The 26,009-nt window shown below is 31.9% G+C and overlaps 1 protein-coding gene across 1 annotated transcript; it reads left to right on the forward strand.

Annotated features, from left to right (window-relative positions):
- The first annotated feature begins 21,856 nt into the window (after positions 1-21,856).
- Positions 21,857-23,485, forward strand: LOC131037081 (G-type lectin S-receptor-like serine/threonine-protein kinase LECRK4). The gene has a single exon (XM_057969117.2). The coding sequence runs from the start codon at positions 21,857-21,859 to the stop codon at positions 23,483-23,485; it is 1,629 nt and encodes a 542-aa protein (XP_057825100.2).
- The last annotated feature ends 2,524 nt before the right edge of the window (positions 23,486-26,009 follow it).

A 26,009-nucleotide genomic window follows, 5' to 3' on the forward strand; every position in this document is an offset into this window, starting at 1 on the left:
AATAAAACCAAATTATTTACATTTTAAGAAAATAATTTTGCAAACATAACATCCATTTATATAAAATAGCACTTTACCTTAATATATATATTCAAAGTACTTATTTAGGGTAAATAACATATATAAGTTTCATCTTGATGTGCATTTAAATAATAACATAAGGTAGTGTGATATGATAAGAATATACTTCCCTTTTGGAAATGACATCCATGAATCAATATTCCAACCATGTGATAAACATGCATTTTCACCCTTTTAGGGCAATTCCAATAGAATATATACTTGCAAAAATCAATCAAATAATTATCATATGATGTAAATAAATTACCCTAATGAATATGTTCAATTTATTTACTTAGGGTGAAAAGAACAATAAGGGAATATAAGATGACATAATAATATATCAAAACCCATTTAGGTCATCATATACCACATACACTTTTCCCTTTTGATAAAAATATTATAATTATAACTTTTGAAAGACAAGAAATAAATTAATATTTTAATCCTTATCAAAGTGCTATTCTAGAAAATAAAAATCATTATGCCTCTCTATATGATATTAAATATATGAAGTTCTTAGGGCAAGGAATACTTCCTATCCCATGGAAGAAATAATGAAAACTTTCTGCACAATAAAAAACATAATTAGATATTTATTCATCTCAATAAATATAATTCTCCCTAAAATATTAAATTTATTGATTAAAGGTAAAAAATATTTACAAGAGGATAAAAGAAAAATTATAATACCAAAATCCAATGTTATCCATGATTTTACTTAAAGCACTTTCGAAATAAATATCTTTCATCATATTAGCAAATAATTTCCTCTTCAATTTTCTAAAGATAACAAAAAATAAATAATATTGGAATATTATTTACATAGCAAGATTAAATGTAATAACGCCATTTCAAGATAATGATTTTAAATATTAAATAATATAAAATCATTACAATAAACCTCTTCGTAATGAAATAATTAAATTAATAAAACTGCTATAGTAAAGATTATAAAAATATAACTTTAATAATTTACTATAGTCAAAATATTGCTCTAAGTAATTTTTTTTTTGAATTTTGCAATTCAAAAAAATCAAAACTTAAAATATTTAATTAATAATACTTACCTAATGGCAAAGATAATTTAAAATAATATTACCTTAATGATCTCCATCGGCATAGCTTTCTATTATCGGAAAGGTATTTTTTTATTACCCCGATGCCCGATGACAATGAAGACTTCTCCTTTGGCTTTGTCAATGCTTCAAACTATGCAAGAAAATAAAAATTTAATTTCTCCTCCGGTCTATTTTGGAGTAATTTCATTGCCAACTAACCAGACATCTAATTACCACAAAACTTGACCAAAAGTTATGATAATTTAAATAAAACATGGGTTTTATTTCAAATTTCAATTAGCTCGCTAAATTTTGGTACTTGCTTTGTAAACTTGCCTGTTGGAGCTAGTGGCAGGCAATATAAATTTTAAATTAATATATCAAACAACCTCTGATCTCTGTAAAAAATAAATTGCAAGCAATTGACATAAAAATATTAGGTGGGTTGTCCTCCGATTGTTCAAATTCAAAACGTTTTTCCGACGCATTTTTATGTCAGGGTCAATCAGGAAACAATTAAATAGCATATCAGAACTTCTTTGATCCTTGGGAAATCGCTCAGAGTCATAATCCCATATACCAACAAACATTTCACCAACCGATTTATTGAGATCATTATTGAATGCAAATATTTTGATCACCAAAGCTGACAACTTTTCATTTCTGAAAATTTCACTAGCGTAAACATTTGGAAACTGCCTTTGGTCTTGCTTTCAAAAACATATCAGATGGGTTGATGAAGGTTTGAAACCTAAAACATGACTTCATTTTCATACATAGAATCACAAAAACCAATTCATCTGATAAGAAATCTATGAAGCCAAAAGATAATAAACTCCAAAACGAGCTCCTGACCAATGTTGTCATCCTAGAATGATTTTGCCTTTGCAACCATATACATACTTGGAAATCGACCACCTTGTTCATGCATAAAAGTAGGTTGCAAGGAACTCCGAGTGGAATACATACTTGATCTAAGTAATTGCAGAGAGAGATTTACTTCCTAGGATGAATCTGGAACCTTACAAATTAAATTTTTTTTAAGGGTCCAACACACTTCTCATCATGACCACTTTTATTGCAATATGAAAAAAACCTTCCCTTAGATTATTTTCCCTTAGGTGATGAAGTAGAATCATTTTCTTGTAGAGAGGTATATTTTTCTCCATCTTGTTGTGTCTTAGGCTTCAACTAATTTTGCTTCTTGTTGGAGTTATTTCCTTGATTCTCTTGATTACCTTAATTAGCTACTAAAGCCTTGGACTTGGAAGGCTTGTGAGTCTCCATTCTCAACAATTTAGATTGTTCTAACATCAACATTTTTATGAATGCATCAAATGTGGGCATAGTGAATGAACTACCCACTGTCAAGTGATGGGTTTGGAAGCTAGAAACAAATGTTGTATATTCTAATGGAAGCTTTCCCAAAAGGTTGTAGACCAATCGTGCATCCTTCTTATCAATGCTACAATCTTTCAACTACACTCTTAGCTCATTTGCCTTGGTAACATAATCTTGGATTGTATCAAAGTTCTTGGGATCCAACATGATGAGATTATTATCAAGTTGATAGCCTCTAATCTCATCAATTTGCCCATACAATTTTTCCAAGACATCCCATGCTTCCTTAACTATTTTGCACTTGTTAATGTGAAAGATGATATCCTTTCATATGTATTTCCTCAATGTGGCAATAGCCATAATGTTTTTAGTGAGCCATTCCTTGTGAGAATGAGGATTAGCTTTAGGATCAGTTGCTGTAGTTATAGTTCCATCAATATAGTGAGTTAATCCTTTTTCCATTAGCTTACTCCATACATCAATTTTTCATGAAGCATAGTTATGAGGAGTTAAAAGTGGAAAATTAGGGGAACCCATAGAAAAAAAATGAAAGAGTATGAAGAAAAGAGAGGCACAATCACACAAGACATCCCCCCCCAAAGAAAATGATGATTTAGCACTTTATACTTAGTGCAATTACAATGGGCCACTTGCAAAGAAGGGAAAAGTAGACTTTTGATTTCAACCTTACAACTACCTCAAATAGGCTAAAAGAGACCCCAACAAATACTGCAAATGATCTAAAGTGAGACCCAAGAAAAATAAAAGTACCAAATAGGCCAAAAATAACTAAATATTGAAAGTACAATTTCTACTCAAAGTGATAAAAATATGATAGCACTATGCAAAAGTAGATGAAAATTTATGCACCTAAAAAAAATGACACCTGAAAAGGAGTTCATATGAGCCTGAACGGAGCCTCGAAATTTGCAGAATTGAGGATTGGATAGGTACACTCATGAAAAACTGAAAATTGTGAAATATCTATCTATAAAAACTATAAAATTCCACCACCACTATGAAGAGAACGAAAAATTAGCCCAAATAAAAAAAAATTGTACAAAAAAATAAGCTAAATTGAGCAAGTTATGGCCCTCTAAAGTTTGCCCTCAAAACCAAAAAGATCAATGAGAGGGAGTCATAAAATTTTCAATAATGTTGATGTAGTGCTGATGTTAGTATTTCACGAGCTTAAATTTTACACCCATCTTCCTGTTAAATGAACTTCGCCTCCATGCCCATGTGTACTATTCATATAGTACAGACAATGACGTGGCGTAATAGCTAAATGCCACATAGATGTACGGAGTTGACTAGAATATACAGACAATCAATGTGGCACAAGTATGACCAATGACTTGTTGCTGACGTGGCTACTACATGGTAGTCGATTGGCTAATATGTATGTTGTGTGGCCAATGATTGGGTAGGATGAGTTGGCACGTCATATGGCTTCGTAGATGCCAACTCTACGCTGATTTAGTAAAAGGAATGCTGGTGTGGCCAAGTAAGATATCGCCATATGGCTGGTGATCTGTCGCTGACTGGGTAGAGTATGGGTTGTGGGGCCAAACTAAATCATGCCATGTGGAAAATGATGTGGCATCGCCGATGAGTCAGAGAGTATCATAAACTTGTGCTAGTATGCTACATGGACAGTCTGTGGTTGTTGTAGTAGATGCAGGCGATGGTCTCTAGTGGTGGGGGTCAGAGAGGAGAGAGCTTATGGTGGAGCTATTTGTCGATCGAGTGCAGTGATGCACTTCAGGTGGTGGGAGGGTATGGTGGTGCCCTGCTGGCAAGGCTGCTAGGTATGGTGCCTACAAACTCTATGGCATTGACAATAGAGTACGATGGTGGGGTCACGGGACACCCCCTCGTAATAATATATATATATATATATATATATATATATATATATATATATATATATATATATATATATATATATATATATATATATATATATATATATATTGAGATAAATAAAACTTTTACAACAAGAATAACATTCTACAAATATTTAAAATAATTGCAATAAATTGTTGGCAGAATAAAAAAATATTTTATTTGAAAATCCATACCATACGTCCAAATTGGGGAAAAATTTCCTCTGAAGCCCTAAATGAAATTTTCACCAAACATAGGTGAATTTATACTCAAAACTCATGGAAACCACCTCCTAGATGCAACGGTGAGGTTGAAATCATCATAGGATGTGTCCAGTTTGTGCAGCTCCCTAGATCCGAAATATGAATGCAGCTCCCTAGATCCGAAATATGAATGCTCTGAAAGCTCTCCAAAATGACTACTCAATGAAGCCCTAATGGCTCTGATACCATGTAAGTTTTTTTTGAAAATAGACAAGATTAAGAGCACATTGAATAGCACAAAAGAGAGACTAAATATTTAATAAGAATAAATTGTATTCTAATTAAGAGCAAAATAAGATCAACTCAATCATTAAAAATTACATACAACATAGATGAGCCTTCTTATATAGGCAACGATAAGAGACAAGAGAGAACACAATGATGACATGTGCTCAATGAGATGCAAGGGTAGGTAGGAGAAATAGTAAAATATTCCACATGAGGTGGATCACCCACTGAAGGTGGAATTATCACTCCATGGTAAGTGGATATGATAAAATAAAACAAGATCACACCATAAAACGTGGAAATTCTCCTACATACACACTCCAAATGTATGCACATCCCCCTAAGCGTCTCATATGAAAACTACAATGTGGTGCATGTACCTAAGTAAACTTAAGTAAAGTTTAATTATATCCAACATGAATAAATAATTACACCAACTATAACTAACACAATATAGTCCATAAATCACTATAAACTTGACATAGTCATGGAATGATTCCATTAGGAAAGCTATGGTGATAAAAGTTGTATTCATCTGGAAATGTACTCATACATCCTCTTGGTTAAATGGTAAAATATTTAGAATAAGGTAGAAATTATGATTTCTAGTTGAATAGTGTTGTACTCTAAAGCTTTTTAATAATGGTGTAAAACTTTGGTAGCCTAATGATTGAAAGAGTGGTAGATTGAAACATGATAATCATACTTAACATCGAGAGAGGTGGTTGATAACTAGCAGAAGTATACTGTTGCCTCTGATTGAGTTGTCAAATGGGGCTAGTAGTTAGAAGGCATCTCCCTAAGTCATTTTAATCATGCATCATTAGGAAGCAATTTTTTTTTTTAACTGGACAACACAGTTGTAGGATTTAAGTAGAAAACACTCTATTTAGATATTATAATCAAATTACATTGTCAACATTCATGCTATAATTGTCAACTTAGTTTTGGGAAATAATACTAAAAAGGAAGTAAATGGCTCTTGAGACAAGCAGTTAAACATGTTAACAATTATAATGACAACCCAAAAAGAGAGGAAATATTGTCTTCTCAGTATTTGGAATTGTTGTCTAGAGTTTTGAGGAGAAATCGGGAAAATATTATAATCAAAACAGTATTTATTATGTGTGGGGATTTCTAAATTATTGTTGAGGTTTATTTCCGCATGTGAACCTTGTGTATTGGAAGATTGTTCTCTATGAATAATCTTAGTACTTTGTTTCTCGATTATTGATTCAATTTTTGTTGGGAGCGTATCTCAGTATTCTAATTTCTATATCATGGCCTTTGTATGGAAGTTTTTGGGAGTCTCTATGAGTGGTAGTTGTCGAATAGTTTTTGTGTATATTTGTCTCCTTGCAATATGTCTAGTTTTCTATTGTTATGGTTTCATTCCCTTTGGTAGAATTTCTCTGAGTTGGGTTTTTCGTTTTTCGCAATTTCTAAGATCTTTTATAAGTCTTTATTTGGTTTCCATGTCATAATTGTTGGCAATTGACACTCATCCGCTAGTCACTTTCTGAGGTGAATTACATTTGGTGTTGTCATTGATGGAAACTCATCTTCATAGGATAGTATTTATTCATCCAGATTCATTACTTTATCATTTCCTCTAGTTAAGGCCAACTGATATACACCCTATGGTTTATAGTTATTAACTGGTTATTCTTCGTACGCGTAATTCATATTATGGGACTCAGTAAAGTCATTGGAGGAATTAAAGGTAGCGTACAAGGCCGACATCAAGAAAGATCATCGGGATAATTTGTAATACTCTTTATGATCTGGAAACCGACAAGTTTAGTTTTGATGTGAAGGTCAGCATAATGAACAAGTTATAAGGATATATAAGGGAGAGCTCTTAGCAATGGATTATACACTTACATATGATGCGATTTGAGAAGAAAATGAGTTAGAGATTGATGGTATGTGAATTGATGAGTGAGTGTTAGTGTATGTGCGCAGTTGCATGTGCGCAATCCTAACTGGCAGCATAATAAATATCAGTTTCACTGGTTCAATTGAGGAACATGAAGCTATAATCGGAACTTATCCATTATGGTCAAATGCATTACTTAAGTTCATTTTTTTTATAAATCGTTATATAATGATCTCTAAGTCAGTGAGACTTCCATATTTGTGTATTTGAGTAGTGAACTCTAGGCAGTAAGCCTATATGAATGTGCATACCCCTTTATGTAATATTTATATACCTTGATCAAGTATATAGATATTGTGGGTATCAGCCCCACCTTGGTTTCTCCCTTTACAGGGCTTTCCACGCAAAAATATTGGTGTTATGGTATTGCTTTGTGTGTTCATTTGGCTATGCACTTTAATTTTATATTCTGTCATCCGGTTAATCAACTATAAGTTTAGAAATTCATTCACCAGTAGAACAGTGATTCACCCCCCCTCTCACTGTTCTTGGATTCCAACAATAATTTCATGTTTTCGCATATGCACTATTATATATTTTATATGCGCTATTTTATTTTACCTATGCACCAACCTGCACAACATATGCACTAGACTGGGCAATGAAAGCACTAAACCATGTAATAGAAGCACTACTTTGTGTTATATATGCATTGTTTTGTGTTATATATGCATTGTTTCGTGTTATATATGTACTACATCGTGTTATATATGTGTTATTCTGTGTTATATGTGCGTTTTAACATTTTTTGAGTTATTTTTCCATTTTTTTCTAGTTTGAGTCAAACCAAAGACTTGTTTCACACTTGATATTATTCATGTTGGTTTTTCAAAATTGATTAATTGGAATTTTGATGGATTTTTGTGATATTTTTGATGATGCACAATATATGCTCTCTTGGAATTATATCATGTTTTAAAAAATCAGCTTATTGTAATGGTTTGGTTTGTGATATGGGAATTATTGGATTATGCATTACAAATGATTATAAGTTATATTTATGATTTGTATTTATCCCTAGATTGTAGGAGTATATTAGGGAAAGTGGCTTCCAAGTGAGTGTCAGGGCTTGTGTGTGGCTTCTAGGAGATCTCGTTGGAATTTTTTAAATAAGTGATAACCTTAATAAATTTAATTAGGGGCTGGGTAGTTTTTACATTAATACGATAATAGTATGTTGTGGTGCCCCACTCATGGCATAGAGTGCTAGTACAAGATTAGGATGAGATTGGGAAGGCCTTGATGGCATGAATGCAATCCCTTGTCTTCATGAGAGGTTGAGTTGGTTGCACATGGGTGTCACTTGGCACCGAGGTCTAGAGAGACTACCAGGATAACCTTGATGACAACATGTGATGAAACTCTTCCCTAAACGTGCTCTCGAGCTCAACTTTTATTTCATAGAAGTCTCTATAAATTGTCTTTATTTACATTTGAGCCTATCTCTTGTGTTGATAGACTCTGTTTATGATGTCTTGTTGTGTATCCATGGGAGATAGGTGTTAGTCTAATCTTAGTGTGTGTGGGGTCTTATATCATTCTGTGGGCACGGGGGGTGGTTCCTCTTCATTCCACATGGTTTGGTGGTTGATGCCTTTCTTCCATTGGGGAATTTTATCTATGTTGGATGTTTGTGAGCATGTTGGATATTTCCATTTCTCCTGACCTTGTATTATGAAGTAGTTGTATTTCATGATTACCTATTTATAACATATGATGTATATTTGTGACAGGATATCTGTACATGATGTAATATGTAACTTAATGATGACTTATGTAATGTTGATAGAGAGACATGAATATACAAGATATATAAATATTGATTATTTTTGGATGTCATTTGTTATCATATAGGACCTTGTTATATGGTTATTCCACTTGAGTACTTTAGTTTAATTTGTTCATCTTAAAATTAGATTTGTAATTTGTATTGAGCAATGTAATAATGTAGTTTAATGAGTAGTTGTTATATTTTTCAAAAAAAAATTATCTCCACTTTTCTATTTCATGTGTTAGTTTCTCTAGGGTTTTTGTGGCAGACATTACATCCCACACTATAGGAGTCAATTCCATGAACTCAGCTACTATAGTTTCATAAGATAACCAAGGGACCCATAGTAGTACCTCTTGACATGTCTATACAAAATCATTAAAACCAATTGGTTGACATTGTATCTATCCAAACTATCTTGACACTGTATCTAGTAGGTTTCACTCTATGACATACATCTACCATCCAATCATACACCTCATTTGGTATAAATAAGGGAGGTTAGTTTCATCATCCTCCCATTTCTTGGAATCTAGATATGGACACTAGATAACTGAGTCAATAACATCGATAAGCTGCCACCAATACTCCATCTTCCCTACCTGTGTTTGTGAGATGGTCATGTTGTACATATGAACATACAATTGTCCCATGTTGTGACCCTTGTAACACACCGTATTGGTAAGAGATACTGCAGGTATTATCAAATGTTGTCATTGATGCAACTCATATTAGTTTTGGTATTTGCACGTCATGATTTCATCATTCCGGTAGATTGTGTGAACATTGATTGAGTCTGGTATGACCCGATAAGAAGAGTAGGACATCCGGTAGTGAACAATTTTGGATGGCGAAGTACTTTGGTAGTAGATTTTACTATACAGATTTTGGAGAATGTATGTGGACATGTAATATGCTTAATTCCTAGATTATGGCCTCTAGTGATATGTTTCGGGTAAATTAGAAGATCCGATAATCATATTTTTGGTATGAATAGTGCATAACAGCCGTAGCATATGGTGATTCTCTTTACAAATCTTGGAGATTACTTTTAGTCATTGATTACATGTTTGAGTTTGATGAGTTGTCTTGTGGGATGCGTGTGGACATTTTGTTTTGGTCTGCATATGTCTTGAAGGTGGATTTGCGCCGACTCATTTGCATGTTTCATTTCTTGTAACGTGTTCTTGAAGCCGACATGAGGTATGACTTAATTTGTGATGTGGATATATAAGAAAGGTTTAATTGATCATTTTGGTGTGGTGTGGAGGTGTGAGAGATGGATTTGGTCGACTGTTCACAGTTTCATGTACACAAGTACTAGATTGGTGCTCCAGATTGAATTAGAGTATCAAATAAAGGCAGTATTGTAGAGTTGAGTGAGATACAGTATTTTGCACTTAACCGGAACTATATTCAAGCATTTAGATGCTATCTTATAGTTTTAACTTTATTGTAATCTCTAACAAGAATTTGTAAGGCAGTGAACCTTCCGAGTTGTAGCGCTTATTTATAATTGAGCATTGTGCTCTAGGTAGTGTGCCTGAATGCATGTGCATTCCCCTCTTGTAATATTTCTATACTTTTGGAAGAGTATATTAATATTGTGGGTTGGAATCCAGTAGTGGTTTTTCCCTTAACTAGATTTTCATATAAAAATATTGGTGTTATGGTGTTGTTGTTCTTTTCTTTGTGTTTTTGCTCCTTAATTTCTTTCAGTTTCTTTAAGTGAATTAAGAATCAGTTAATGAAGGTTCAAATTGTAGAACATTGATTCAGCTCCCCTCTCAAGCCTCATCACTGAAGTGTGCTCATATGCCCAAATCTAGAATAATGTCACACTTGTTGATAATCCACAACCACTTAGATACACAAACTGATGAAGATGATGATATAGGTCTAGGCTAGTAGTTAGGGTCCCCATTTAAGGCATGTACCCTCAATGATCATTATCTCTAGAGATGTCCCCCATCTAATAGAAATTCCATTTCTCATCTTGTCAAGGCAAATATACTTGTTGATCAAACCCCTTACCACTATAGGTAGTACTGCACTTGCTACTCTAGCCTCAGCCATCTCATCGAAGCTCACATGGCTTCCCCAGATCTCTAAATCATCATCATAAAATACGCATTGGAGAGCTCCCATATCTAGATGATCCAGATCATACACCACTAGCTCCTCGACAATAGGAATTCATAGAATCCTATATACATTTAGTATCATGCACATCTCTCCTATTAGTAAGTGGAACATCGACTACTCATTGTACCATCTTTCAACAAGTGTAGATGATACTCCAAGGTTTTCCCTAATATCAAGAATGAAGGTAGCATGCCAAGATCCCAAATGACCTAGCATAACATGATGATCCTTTTTTAGTTGTGGTCTCAGTCCTTGTGTCTGAGGGAATCTCTCCCACAAATCCAATGATGCTATGTCAACTTGCAATCACAAAATACATTGCATCAACATTGCCTTTATCAGCTCTATCTTATCAAGATTTATCAACTTTTATCCTAGCAAGCTTCATCACCTTTCTTTTCTTTATCAGCTTCATCAGTAGCATGTATTTATCACATTTTTTAATCTAACTTTGTCAATTGTTGCTTAGCCTTCCCTACCTAAGGAAACAATCAAATTCTATCAATCTGATCAACCATCCTATCTATCATATTTATTTTAACTACTCCCTTTATTTTATTATTTCCTCTACCAATTCTTCAATCTTAGCCAACCATATTTTATCCCACCTCTTCATCCTATCCCTCTCTTGTTAGGATTTTTTTCTATATAAGAGACCTCCTCTCCTCTCTTTTGATATCTCTCAAGTTCAAGCATACCTAAAATCGACCAAATTGACTTCATCTTACATCAAACATACATCGTCACAACCACATTCATTTACCATTGATCTCTTGCACAAGCATACAAATCTGAGAGCAATATCAAAAGCAAGATCAATTAAAATAAGAAACAATGAAGATCAAACCTATTGAATGTGTGAAGGGTGTCATTTAATTTATTTCATGATTTTTCATATTTTATGGTTCTTCATTGATATTGTGTTGGATTTCATTGCAGATCAATGGTTTTTGTGTGGTAAGGTCCACCATAATAATATCAAATTAACATAATCCACAAATTACACATCATTAAGCATTCATTAATGTCATGTGTTCAAAGACACAAGATAGAGACATGTAATTACATATTTTAACATAAAGTTAGAGTAAGCAAATAATAACAAGGCTAAACATAGGGAAATATATACCTTTACAATAGATGACAAGGTCAAATACATTATCTACATAGGAACAAATCATAAAGAGCACTTTGACAGGAACTCTCAACTTCTGTCTTTCTTCAGTGCATCATGGGCAAGAACATTGTTGGAGCACATTTACACCCTACCAAAAAATACACTTTCCCAAAATACTCCATGACATGAAAGATTCCCAACCCAACACAAGGAAGACTATCAATGTGATACTTGCAAGAGTATTGGAATTTGTGCTACATGATATATCCACATTCTAACACTAATGTAATGATATCATGAGCATAGAAGATGTATATAACATACATAAGAATATGAAACCAACAAAATTTACTATAGAATACAACCAAATAAAGCACAAATTTTACAAAAACAACTAAGTTCATAAGTTGATCAAACATCCATTTGAGCTTATCAAAGAAGTTGTATACAAGTAACATGACCATAGATAACCATTTCACATTTAAACTAATATATTGAATAATATTTCTTCTATGAACCAATTGTAAACATGACAACATTAATAGGTGTTTGATAACCAACTCCTTATCCAAAAACTTATAATTGCGGACCATTGATTTTCAATGTTTTGTTGTCGATCAATAATCTAAACATATATATAGGGAGACAATATAAGATAATCCACACATAATTTGTACATATACACCACCATAAAATGTATGACAAACCCTCATATGATTAAAATGATAGATAAGAAAATAATTCAAATAAGATAGGTAATGGCCCCATTATGGTACTTGAACACTATGTCTATCAAATAATGATATTATTTTCTTAGAGAATTGACTTGCAATATTCCTTTCATAGTAACTATGTAGATTTGCATGATATGGTGAGAAGAACATGAATCTTTACTTCAACGTTTCATTAATAGTAAGTCCCTCTACTACTATATTTTAATATGTGTCATGCTTCAAATATATTAGAATATCAATATTTTCATGAGTCAAAATAGGATTTATTGTCCCTATGTCACAAAATTGATAACTCAACCTATATCTTGATCTCCTCATAACCCTTGGTTTAACAAAAGGATAGAAGCAACATGGATAATGTACAAATACCTTCGATCATCAAATAAACTAACTTTTTGACAACCCATCCTCCATATAAGCTTGAAGCTTGCTAAGTTATTTCCTTAACTTGTTCTCTATCATCCTATCCTTGTTTATATATGTCAATATCAAACCTAATAACCATAACAATGACGATAATAATAGCCTAATTTTTATAAAAACATTCAAAAAATTGAATTACAATTCTTATTACAATGTTAAAATATAATCATTAATACAAAGGAACCTAGCCAAACATTTAATACACTTAGCTCATTTATGCTCAAATCCTCTAAGATGGATAAATGCTAGAGTTCTTAAATAAACAACTTAAATACCCTTTAAAAAAATTAGTCTACCACTCCTTCCATCTAAATATAGTTAGGAATCATAATGATAATTTCGACTTGCCTATTTCTTAAATTTCATAGTTCGGGCAGTCATGCCTTGATCTCAAGCAAATTACTAAACAAGATGATAAGAAAATTAAGTAGTATGCGAAAATTATCATAAGATTCCGTATCTATGAACAAAACCCATGAAATATTAAGGTTCCGTTAGCGTGAAACTAGACTATGAAATCTCTATTTAGGAGTATTAGTGAGGCTGTTGCTGAAACAAAGACAAAGCCTCGAAACAAATACCATTGACAGTTCACTAATATAAAATGCATCATACCTAACAGAAAATATTATTATTATTTTCTACTATTAACTGTGATATGACAGAGGACATTATATGCAATTTTTAAATGTAAACTATTAATAGAACGGACATATTAGATCATAAAAACATATATAAATCACCATCTACTGAATTCTAAGGATGATAATGCTTTATCTGGAAAAGGTTAGATTCGAAATAGCCATTCAATCTTGGTTCAAATAAACCATGCCATGGGTTATTGATGAAGACCTTTAGATGTCGAATAGATCAAGGTAAAATGCATCCCCCAAAATTTGTTAATTTAAACCCAATATTTTTAGCTTCCATGCATTGATGATAAATTAGCCAACTATCAACTTCTCTTTTATTGGCTAGAACTCATTTAAAATATGGTAGTAATATTGTGATTAAATCTTGTTAAGATTTACAATATTTAGAAATTTCAAATCTTCCTAAAATACTCACTTTACAACTTATTATCAGCATAATGACAAGAACTATAAATGCAAAATAACAATGATAGGATGATCAAGAATGGAACAGGAACCATTAAAAACTACCGTCACTTACAAACCACATATGAAATATCCTAGGTTTAGGTGACAGGAACCTGGACAAATATATACTTACATTCCATACTAAATACAAACTCTTGACAAGAATCAAGCCACATATGTCCCTTAAATAGTTTTTGTAACAATATCAATAATCAATAAAATGCATACAAAAATAAAACAATCTTCTTGAACATTTATTTCATCAATATTTTATTACAAACCTTGGTCAATCCTTCAAGTGTTTGACTCTCTCTCACATTGTTGACTTACTTCTTGACAAACCTTCTTTTCTTTCCTTCCAAACTATTCTCTGTCAATCATAAATTTACCTCCTTCCTTTTTTTCTTCATAATGGTCAGCTTTACATATTAATATTTTCCAACCCAATCTTCTCCCCTTTCTCTACTACTCCAATTGGTCTCACATTGAATTTAATTTTACTATCTTCACAAGTTGTCCATCAGTTTCTTTATTCTTCCTCAATTGACCTCTTCCTTCAAGCTTTCCTCTTCTTTAAATTGTCCATGAGATCATTTTTCTTCTTATTCCATTTCTATCTTATGCTTTATTTCTTAAGAAATGCCACTTTTCAACCATCAACCTCTCTACCCTCTCTTCTCTACTAACCAACCACCCACAATCCCTTTGTTCCTCCCCATTTTATTCTTTTTACACATGGATTGGCCTCTTTTGATCTTCAACTCAATAGGTCTCTTTATCAATGCAGCTTTCTACTATATGGCATCCCTCTTATGGCTTCTCCCCCATAATTCGATTTTCTCTTTTGTTTTCCATCATTTCCACCAACTATCATAACACATTCTTTCATAAGATAAACATGTATATGGTGGAATATTTGTCATTTAACTAACACACTCTTAACTTCAACATGTTCAATATGACATTAAAAGAAGACATTTCTTCCTAACAACTCAACAACCATAAACAAATAACCAAAACACAAAACTAAACCACACCAACAAGGAAAACCAAAAATGACTTGATGTTCCTACATCAGACTCCTAAGGAGTCAAAAGAGGTAGCATGCTTCTACACATGAGGTTAATAATCAGCTACTATTTTCCTATGTTCTTTTCTTTCTATATTTCCAACATTTCTCTTGAGAAGTCATCATGTTTCTTTGATGTAGTGAGAATTTCCTTCATAGGTTTAGTCCTATCATATACAGTTCTTCTCCAAACTTTTATTCCCCACTCATCCATGTATAAGTCAACATAAATGATTTGATGAAAATTTAAAATTTTCATGTATTCAACCTCATACACCCTATCCACGTGTCTGTCAATTTTATCAAAATCATCCTGTGACAACAACTCGCCTTGGAACTAACTATACACATTAAAACTTGCAATATCCTTAGAAAAATTTACATATCCTACTCCATATTTCTTTCAAGACTTGTCACAACTCAACATATTAAAATAATGCAAAACAATGTTCTCATATAGAACCGAGAGATTTACCTCTCCTTGTAGCTCTACAATAACCACTTTATAATAGGCTGCAATCCTCCTCTTTGTGTCTTTTGTTGTCCCAATTGTCTTGATACCTTCTCCAGTAAGTTTCTATCTACTCTTTATTTATTACCAAAAATTGTGTCTACAAACTTTCCTCACTAATGTTGTTTGTTTCTCCTCTTTCTAATTTCATCTTCCCAATGTCTTTATCATGCCTTTATTTTCCTTCATCCTCTTTAATCATTGCTACTCCAACATTTGCTTCTTCATTTTTTGTTGCACCTTCTTTCTCCTCTTCACTCTCCATGCCTTTTCCAACCCATGCCTCTACTGCCCACTCTTAATTTCCATTACTCTTTTCCAACCCATTCCTTGGGTCTACTCCATACTTATGTTCATTCATTTAGATATTTCCAATCTTCTTTTGCTTGACTCCCTTCTTTTGATTCTATTGCCTCCTTTTTTCTTTCTCATCTACAGACCTCCAAAACTCCATCTCATGTTCATAAATATCATTATCACTATTTGATTATATATCCTTATCATTGTCCCCTTTAAAATTATTCCCTACAACCATTTGATTCAAAGATTCAAAACAATCATTAGTTAAATCATCAACTTTCTTACCATGACCTTGCATGTGTTCTCCTCTATCTTATTGCAATCTGATGCTCTTAAAAGTGTGCCAATAATCTTTTCTTTTCCTTCCAGTTCTACAACTATGGTATCTTCATGTGGTGCCAATGCTTCTTCTCTCTTCTTAAATTATTCTTCATAAGTTTTCCTTTGTTGTCCACCCTCCTGTAGTGTCCTTTTGTCATTCTTTGATGACTTTATGATGCTTCTTTCTTCATTGAACTTAATATTTTCTTCATATCTTCTACTCTCTTAAATTTTTTTCTTACCACCATGTCTGACAACACCACATTCATTCTTTGTTGCCAAATTTTTCACTAGCTAGATTTTGTTTCCCATAGCTTTGGCCCGATGTCCCTTTATGTCTACACTTATTCTCCATAATCCATGGTCTAATTTCTACACTAAAACATATTATTTATGAGATATTTCCTTGTGATATAGACCCCCCTTAACTTTGACATATCATTGATCTTTTGTACCTATTTTCTATTACAAAATCCCTCATAGCCATTGTCTTGTTTACACTTTATATCCATGATCTTCCAATTTACTCTTCCCATTACTAGCTTGCATGTATATATTCTTATTTTCACATATATAACCAAAATAAACATTTCTATCTCCATTTACTGACTCAATGTCCCATTGTCTTAGCATGCTTCTATTTTTGACTTCTTTTCTTGTCAATTCTTCCGTTTTGTAGGCCTTCTTCCTTTCTTTTGAAACACTCTCTATGACATCACAAAACTCTAGGGCATCATTGAAAGCTTCTTTACCAAGATGAAAACCTTCAATTTCATTCTCATTTTCACCTTTAGGTGCATTGCAATCATGGGGGCTTCACTGGCTAGGCAATATTATATCACGTGCATTCATATTGGTGGGTTTAATATCCCCAAAAAGAGGGTGCAATATATTTCCTATCAATGAAAATAGGGGGTTTTAATTTTCACTAAGAAAAAATACAATATTTGGTGAAAATAGGGGGCTTTTAATTAAAGTTGTGTATTGGGAGGTGGTGAAAAAAAAGGAATTTAGGGCAATATTTTTGGAAAACAGGGGAATTCTTTAGTATGCAATGAACAGATGTTCTATAACCTAGGTTCACTAAGTGAAGACCCCATGATTGCAATGTACCTCTATTACAAAATTTTTCCTTAGGTCATCTTGGTAGACTCTTGCAACTTGTTTCCTCTCTTTTTTATATTCATTTGTTTTTGCAAGTTCACTTCATTCCCCTTCTCTTATCAATTCAATGTCTTGTTCTTGACCTTCCTCTCTTCTTTACTTTTCCCTTCAATTTAATCTTCCAACACTTCTTCCTCTATCCATTATTTATTACTTTTCCGCATGTCATCCACAATGAGCCTTCACCTCTTCCAATGCATGTTGCTCACTTGGAAAATCTTTTTGTTCCAAACCTCTATGAGTTTCTCTCCTACTACCATCTTCTCTTTGCAAGGTAGATATTCTTTTCCTTCTTCTTTCCTTAACAATAAAATTTATAGGTCACTTGAAATTTATAGAGTTTTAAATATTTGGATAAGTTGACCCTTTTAATAGTAGGCTCACCTAAATTAAAGTATGATTTTGTACTATAGATAGGAGTAATCTTATACACCTTATTGTCAAATTTTAGTAGATAGTTCTTTAGCTATCAATCATAAATTTAACTATGATCAGAATGGAATGGTTATCTAAGAAGGAGATCCCAACTATCAGATGTCATTGCATCATATTTAACTACATGTTAGAAACACCTAATAGAAAATGTCAGTAAATAAAACTTATTAATGAATTTATGAGGATCGTGTTCCTATATCTAACCTAGATGAGATGATTGAGAATGATCGTATATGGGAAGTTGAAAAGTGTTGACCAATTTTTCATTTTGTAGATTGTTTTCACTTCTATTATCAATAATTAAAAGAGCTATAGTATTCTTGATTTGATAAATCTATTTGAAAATTGACTCATGAGACATCTAAAATTTGTTCTTGTCCATAAACATAAGGGAAGAGTCAAGAAATGTAAGATCATCAATGATTTGTAAAAGTGGGTCCTCCAGCTCCTCCAAATTTATTTGTTTCTCTTACACAAAGAGTAATTTTCCTTCTCTCTTGCATTGGAGTACCTTACACTCCTTAGTGGAATGACCACATCATTACTAATTACTATAATTTTTTTTTCTTAGATTGGCCACTTAATTTAATAGAGATTCTAGAGGTATCCTATTGCATTAGTATTTTAAACCCTAAGTTCATTTCTGTAGCCATTTCAAGATGTAAAGTCCCATTTAAATATTCAAATTAAATTATAGATTGCTCCTTATTAATGAGAGGCAATAAACGAAGAATCCAATTAATAAAAAGTACCTCATTTGCATCTAAAATATTGAGATTGACTTAAATCTTATTGAAGTTACTAATATATTAGTACATTGGTTGACCTTGGTCTTGCTTGAGTTGTATTGGTTGAACTAATATACTCTAGAAATATCTACATTTATAGAATCTTTACATAAGAGATTATTTTAGTTTAGACCATTTACTAATATCCTATCCTATTGATACATGCATCACCTATGGTTTTTCCACCAATATAGAGTGGAAAATAATATATTGACCTCAACAATTTGTTTTTTGGGGGGTTAACTAGATTGAGACATTCCTTGAAATATTGTCGAGCCAAGACTTTACCCATAAAATATTCAATCAAATTTAGAATGGAAACCTTTAATTCTAATTGGAAGGTAGGATTTTTAGTAGCTTTATATTGGATATAGTACATTGTAGTGTTATTTGACAAGCTAAAATAAGATCTTGCATTGCATAATTTTGGCATTCTATTAAGTTTTGTAAATTGTATTCTAGAGAGTTTCGATGTTCAAAAAATCTTTAAAATTCCACTGTCATCAAGAATCTCTATTAGGAGCCACTCAAACATCTAGATACAAATGTCTTTGTTATTGACAAATTTTCAATAGAGTACCTTTCAAAGGGCATAAATTTTGATCCACTTTTTTATAATGGTAATTTTGATATTTAAATTTATCAATGAAATAGAAAAATGACACTCATTAAAATTCTCAAAATTCACTCTAAAGAACCTAAACATAGGTTACAAATTTTAAAAATATGATACCTAAGATGAAAGAGAGTATAGATATAATAAGGTTTAAACCGTGAAACCATCAAGAAGATAAGTTCTTGGTATACATATGAAGAATACAAGGGAGTGTCAAATGAATCCATCAAGGAATATAGATTAATGCGAACCAAAACAAGGAAAAAAGGTTCATAAATTCTTTGCGAATACAAGAGCTAAGACCAATTTCCTTTGCTTTAATACCAATTAATATGAGTGAAGAAGAACATAAAATTTAGATGAGAAATTATTGCTTATAAAGGCCCTTTAAAGAAATACAAAGATGATTCTACATGAAAGAATCTTCTAGAAAATAAAAAATAGAATATAATAGTAATCAACTAATTAAATAAAATAATTATAAAATTTTAATATTGTAATACTAACTAACCATATAATTAGTCCAATGAAGTGACTAAGCCTTATAACTTTTTTTTATTTTTTTGTCACATCACATGTGGTTTTCATAGCATTAGACAATCGTTTAACTTTTTGCTACATCATCAATAGTCATAAGCATTAGGAAATAATTTTATTTTTTGTTGCATGTCATTCAATTTATTCTATTTTATTTTTCTTATTTTTGAAAATCAAATATTTAAATTAATTTACTAGAAAATGTTTCACAAACTAATAATATGTGAAACTAACTAATTGAAAAACTAATAAAAATGTAATATAAGCTTTACCAGAATTTATTAATTTTTTATAATTATGCAAGATTTAAAACATATTAATAATATTTTTTATGTCGATAAGAATTAATAAATTTAAAATATTTTTAAAATAAAATAGTTTTCTAGATAAATAAAATAATTATTGAATAAATAAAACAATTTATTAATAAATGAAAAAATATATAATATATTATTTAAAATAAGATAAAACAATTCCAACATTACTATCTTTCTAATTGTTTAAATAAATATATTTACTGTATCTATGTTTTAATTCTATTTTTGTGTCTTTTTTAGAGATTTAAAAATTTATTTTAAGTATATACTTGTTGTATATATGTCACAAAAGGACAGGTAACGCTAATCATTACAACATCTTATTGTTTTTATATAATAAATTCTCAATAAACAATATAATAATTTTAAAATAAAATAAAATAATCCAACATTGATATATTTCTAATTGTTTATGAGTGTGTGTATATATATATATATATATATATATATATATATATATATATATATATATATATATATATATATATATATGTATGTATATACATATGTATATCTATACATACATATATATATACATATGTATATCTATACACACACACACACACACACACACACACACACACACACACACACACACACATATATATATATATATATGTATGTATGTATGTATATATATATGTATGTATAGATATACATATGTATATGTATATATATGTATGTATAGATATATATATATATATATATATATATATATATATATATATATATATATATATATATATATATATATATATATATATATATATATATATATATGTATATGTATGTATACATACACATACATATACATATACATATACATATACATATACATATACATATGTGTGTGTATATGTATATGTATTTATATACGTATACATATATATGTATGTGGATATGTATATATATGTATGTATGTATATGTATGTATGTAGATATATATATATACATATCTACATACATACATATACATACATATATATATATATACATATGTATGTATACATATGTGTGTGTGTGTGTGTTTTTAAAAGTTAAAATTTTATGAATGATGTATTTGTCATATATATATTGTCACGAAAATGTCTCAAAATTATTGTATGATAGATAACACATGTCACTAAATTCTCACTTACTTGTCTAACTTCACTCATTATTTTGTGTAACCACACAGTATACAATGAATTCTTGCTTAGTAACCTAGCTATCACTTGTTATTTTGTGTAGAAATTTTGAAACTAATTAGTATACAATGAATTCTCGTTTTGTTACCTACCTTTCAATTATTATATATGTAGAAATTTTTATTCCACCAACTTTATTGAGTCATTGATCCTCGGCTCATCTGGTATGATATTAAGAATTTCCACTCAAGAAAGCTTCATCTCTAAATATTCAATGAGTTTGATATTCAATTTCATAAACACTCATTGAGGAGAGAAGAAAGACCCATTGACGAATGACCAAAGACCCACTGAAGAAAGACCCATTGACCTCGAAGACGCACTTAAGAAAGACCCATTGACCAAAGACCCACTTACCGTGTATAACCAAAGACCCCACTTGCCGTGTAGATACTTTCACGGCTCATGAGTCTTTCTTCCACAGCAAACCCTACACTTGAACGGAAACTTCATTTTGTCTGCAACAACGGACTCTGCTCCCATTAAAATACATCTGTTGTTTCATTTCATTAGTACTAGCTTGCCTTCGGATTCACTAAATGGCTTCGGCTTTTATGAGTATCCTCCTCCGTCTGGCATATGCTACTTATCTGCTCTTCGTCATCAGCGTTGTCACACAGCAGCAGGACAACCCTTGTCTACCTGCAGACGTGGATCATGATGTTGGGGTGTGTGGGTTCAATGGAATCTGTGGAGTCTTCGGCTCTTCATTCTATTGCAGTTGTCGTCCGGAATTCGACTTTCTCGACAAGCGTAACCATTCAAAGGGATGTGTGCAGAATCCATCGCAGCTACAAAGCTGCAGTGCAAGTGGCGCAGAAATGAAGAGGCTTGCGGGAGTAGATTTTCCTGGGAATGATTACGCGCGGTTGTTATCCACGAATGAATCTGCGTGCCGCCAGGCATGCATGGAAGACTGCTATTACACAGTGGTTATCTTCGGCGTTATTAACACCACAGAAACTTGTTGGAAGAAGGCAACGCCAGTAAGATTCAGCCTACCAAACGACGCACGAACCGTTTATATGAAAGTCTACAGCGGAGTCTCCAACACAATTCCCCCCAAAACGTCGGAGGAAAGAAACGACAAGGGGAAAACGCTTACAGTTATTGGCGCAATCCTTCTGGGTTGCTTCTTTGTATTTGCAGCAATTTTTTTATTAATTTGGTTGTATACATGCCGACCCAAGCTGGGAGAGTTGCAAGCGCATCGAAAGTTTGATCCAGTTGGGGTGAAGGGATTCAGTTATCAAGAGATCGACGGTGCGACTAGAAGCTTAAAGCAAGAAATAGGGAGAGAGGCCTTCGGGAAGGTCTATAAGGGCGTCTTATCTGACGGACGCGCAATTGCTGTGAAGAAACTTGACGATCTTCTCTTGCAAGAAGGACATGAAGAGGGAGAAAAGGAGTTTAGAACAGAGATGAATATCATCGGGGCAAGCCATCATAAAAATCTTGTTCAACTGTATGGCTTCTGTAGCGAGGGCTCACACAGGCTTCTGATATACCAGTACATGTCCAATGGGTCTCTCAACAAGTTTTTATTTAGGGGTACACAAGATCTCGACTGGGAGCTGCGTGTTCAGATTGTTTTGGGAACTGCAAGGGGAATTCTCTACTTGCATGAAGAGTGCGAAACCCCTATCATCCATTGTGATATAAAGCCTCAAAACATCCTACTAGATGAAACTTACCGTGCTAAGATAGCCGACTTTGGAATATCCAAATTGATTGGCGCAGAGCAAACGAGAACCTTTACTGCGGCCCGCGGTACCATCGGTTACATAGCTCCTGAGTGGCATAAGAGTGGTGCTGTTACAGTCAAAGTGGACGTGTATAGCTTCGGAGTGGTGCTCTTGGAGATTATCTGTTGCAGGAAAATGTTCGAGTTGCATGTTCCAGAAAATGAAATGGTTTTGTGTGATTGGGTATACGATTGCTTCAAGTATGGTCAACTTGTAAAATTGGTGGAGCAACAAGATTCCAGAGATATTGAGGAAATAAAGTTGGAAAGAATGGTGTTGGTGGGGCTATGGTGTATTCAAGAAGACTCTTCTCTGAGGCCATCAATGAAAAAAGTTGTTCAAATGCTTGAAGGGACAGTTGAGATTCCAGTGCCCCCTTTTCCAGAAGTTTCTTCTACCTCAAACCTATGCCGTCTGCCTTAAGATAATCCATTTTCTTCTTGATTGATGTCTCCAATTGCAAGAAACGCATGGTTAAGAACTCAAGTTTTAGTTGGTAATACATTTTCTTCTTGATAGGTTTCTTCAGTTACAAGAAACACAGGACGTAAAACTCAAGTTTTATTGGTTACCTGTTTCTTATTAGCTAAAAGCAAGTTAATTTGTCCTTGTACTGAGGCTATAACTATGGCCTAATCCTCTCAATTTTGAATTTTATAACGTTGGTATGGCAAAGTTGCTATTATAGCATGTACTTAATTTAGTTTTGTTTTACAAATTCTATATATTAAGTTCTTATAGATCTGTTCAGTAGGCTGGATGTAGGCCTTGTTTCTGTCTCGCTAATTGTTTGGAGCTTGCTATTTTGCTTTCGCAGCTTATAGTGTTATGGTTTGTGTTTCCTTGATATTCAGTTGACTAACATCCTATGTGAATCTTTTGTTGCCTTGTTTCAGTGAGGAAAATGGTGAAATTAGATGTGTTAGGTCTATATTTAATTCAAGTCCTCATTTTTATTCTTATGGGTCTGCATTTTTATTGCAATTTAAATAAAATCGAAATATTTATTATAGTTGATCTATTTTTATAAATATTTAAAAAAATCATTGTCCAGAAGATTTCCCTATTGGATGGTTTAATGTTAGGTTTGATAGTTCTCTTGAGTGATTTTTGCAAATTATATTGTGTCTACTATATGCTCTAATTTTGTTCATGAATGTCCTCTTGCATTTTATTACAGTTTATGTATCAAAGAAATATGATTGTTCTTACATTACATTTCCTTTAGTTTTTCTTTTGAAGAATTCAAACTATCTTCATATGTAATAATAACAATCCTAGAATTGTGCCATATTTTTGGACGATATCATATCATGTGAACAAATGGTTTTGGTTTAAAATTATTTTTCAATGTTCTAATAAAAAGGATGTCTATATATTTGCATGATATGGTTTTCAAATTACAATGGATAAGTGGATTTATAATTTATGTATAATTCTTTAATAATATTAGTTTGTCCCGATAAACAATAGGAAAGTGAAAGTGTTATGAACTGTGATTAAGAGGTTTTCTATATTTAATTTTTTATATTTCTAGATATAAAAACTATTTGTCTATATGTATTGAAAAATGCTTTAGGAATGAGAAGCTCAACACATTTTTTAGTAATTAATATTTATAATTTTAATTCAAATATATTGAATTTTGACAATTCATAATATTTTAATTAGACATTTTTGGATCTAATGACAAAAATTCATACACAATTAAATATACAAGCCTCACATGTACCACCTCTAATTCATTTAAAGCTTTGTAACCTTGTGTACTTATGGTTTTGTTCTAGGTTAAAATTCAATGAAATCTAATTAGCTAAAATTTCTCTTGCTTGAATATTATAATTTGTTTTCTTCTACATTCATAATTATATGTTTGAATATGTTTCTTCCATGCAAGAGAGTGTTCTTAAGATAAATATTTGTTATAATTTTATAGTTTGACAACACTATGTTATTTCATGAAAAATATAATTCATGTACTTATGATTTAAATTTAACTTATGCTCATAATGTCAAATGAGTAATCTAACATTTTTTGCTGGCTTATACATTTCAAAAAGCTTTACAATGAAATTAATCATAGAGTAATGGAGTCGTATAAAATTAGAAATTTGTGGCATCTCAAATAGACAAGTGGAGGAAGCATGTAGTTATAGAAGTTGTTTGCATGATATCTCACTATATTATAATTCTTGAAGCTGAAATAAAATAATTCGAAACCATTCTATAAGAATGAACTCTTATATCATCCATTCTACATTATTACTATTGACTATAAGAATGAACTCTTATTACAGATGAATATTATCCAAAATTATTGATTCCTTTCGATTTATATGCCTATACATAATGTCAAAACCTTTCAGAATATTTAGAATTATAAAGATATTAGGCATTTATAAAATTTGACTCTTTGCACTCCTATGAATATATGATAATAATTCATTATTTTGAAGTCCTTATGGACCTATTCCCAACTTACAAATTCAAAAAGATAAATATATTATCCACTTGAACACAAAGTTTAAAAATTCTTAAAATTTAGGAGAATTTAAAGTTTTGTCTTACAAATTCTTGTGCTTATGGAGTGGTTCTATATATATATAATGCCAAAAATTATGTATTTCAAGGGGTTATCCTTCTTCCAATATCACTTCCAAACTTTATGAAGTTGTAGATATCAACTTGGGCCACCTTCACCTAAAAGATTTCAAGAAAGTGATGTATGGGGATTCACATACAATAAGATTCTAGTGCATAGATAGAAATGAAATTGCTAATGTGGTAATATTTTATATTTCATTTAAATAATCATATCTCCTATATAGAGTACTAGAGCCCAAATATTAAGAAGACTACTAGAGTAGAAATGGATTTTTCTAAGATATGTACCCACAAGTATAGTAGAAAAATATTACAAATAATTAATCTTATCCATTAAATTTAA

Source organism: Cryptomeria japonica, chromosome 7, assembly GCF_030272615.1.
Source record: "Cryptomeria japonica chromosome 7, Sugi_1.0, whole genome shotgun sequence".
NCBI classification, from domain to species: Eukaryota; Viridiplantae; Streptophyta; class Pinopsida; order Cupressales; family Cupressaceae; genus Cryptomeria; species Cryptomeria japonica.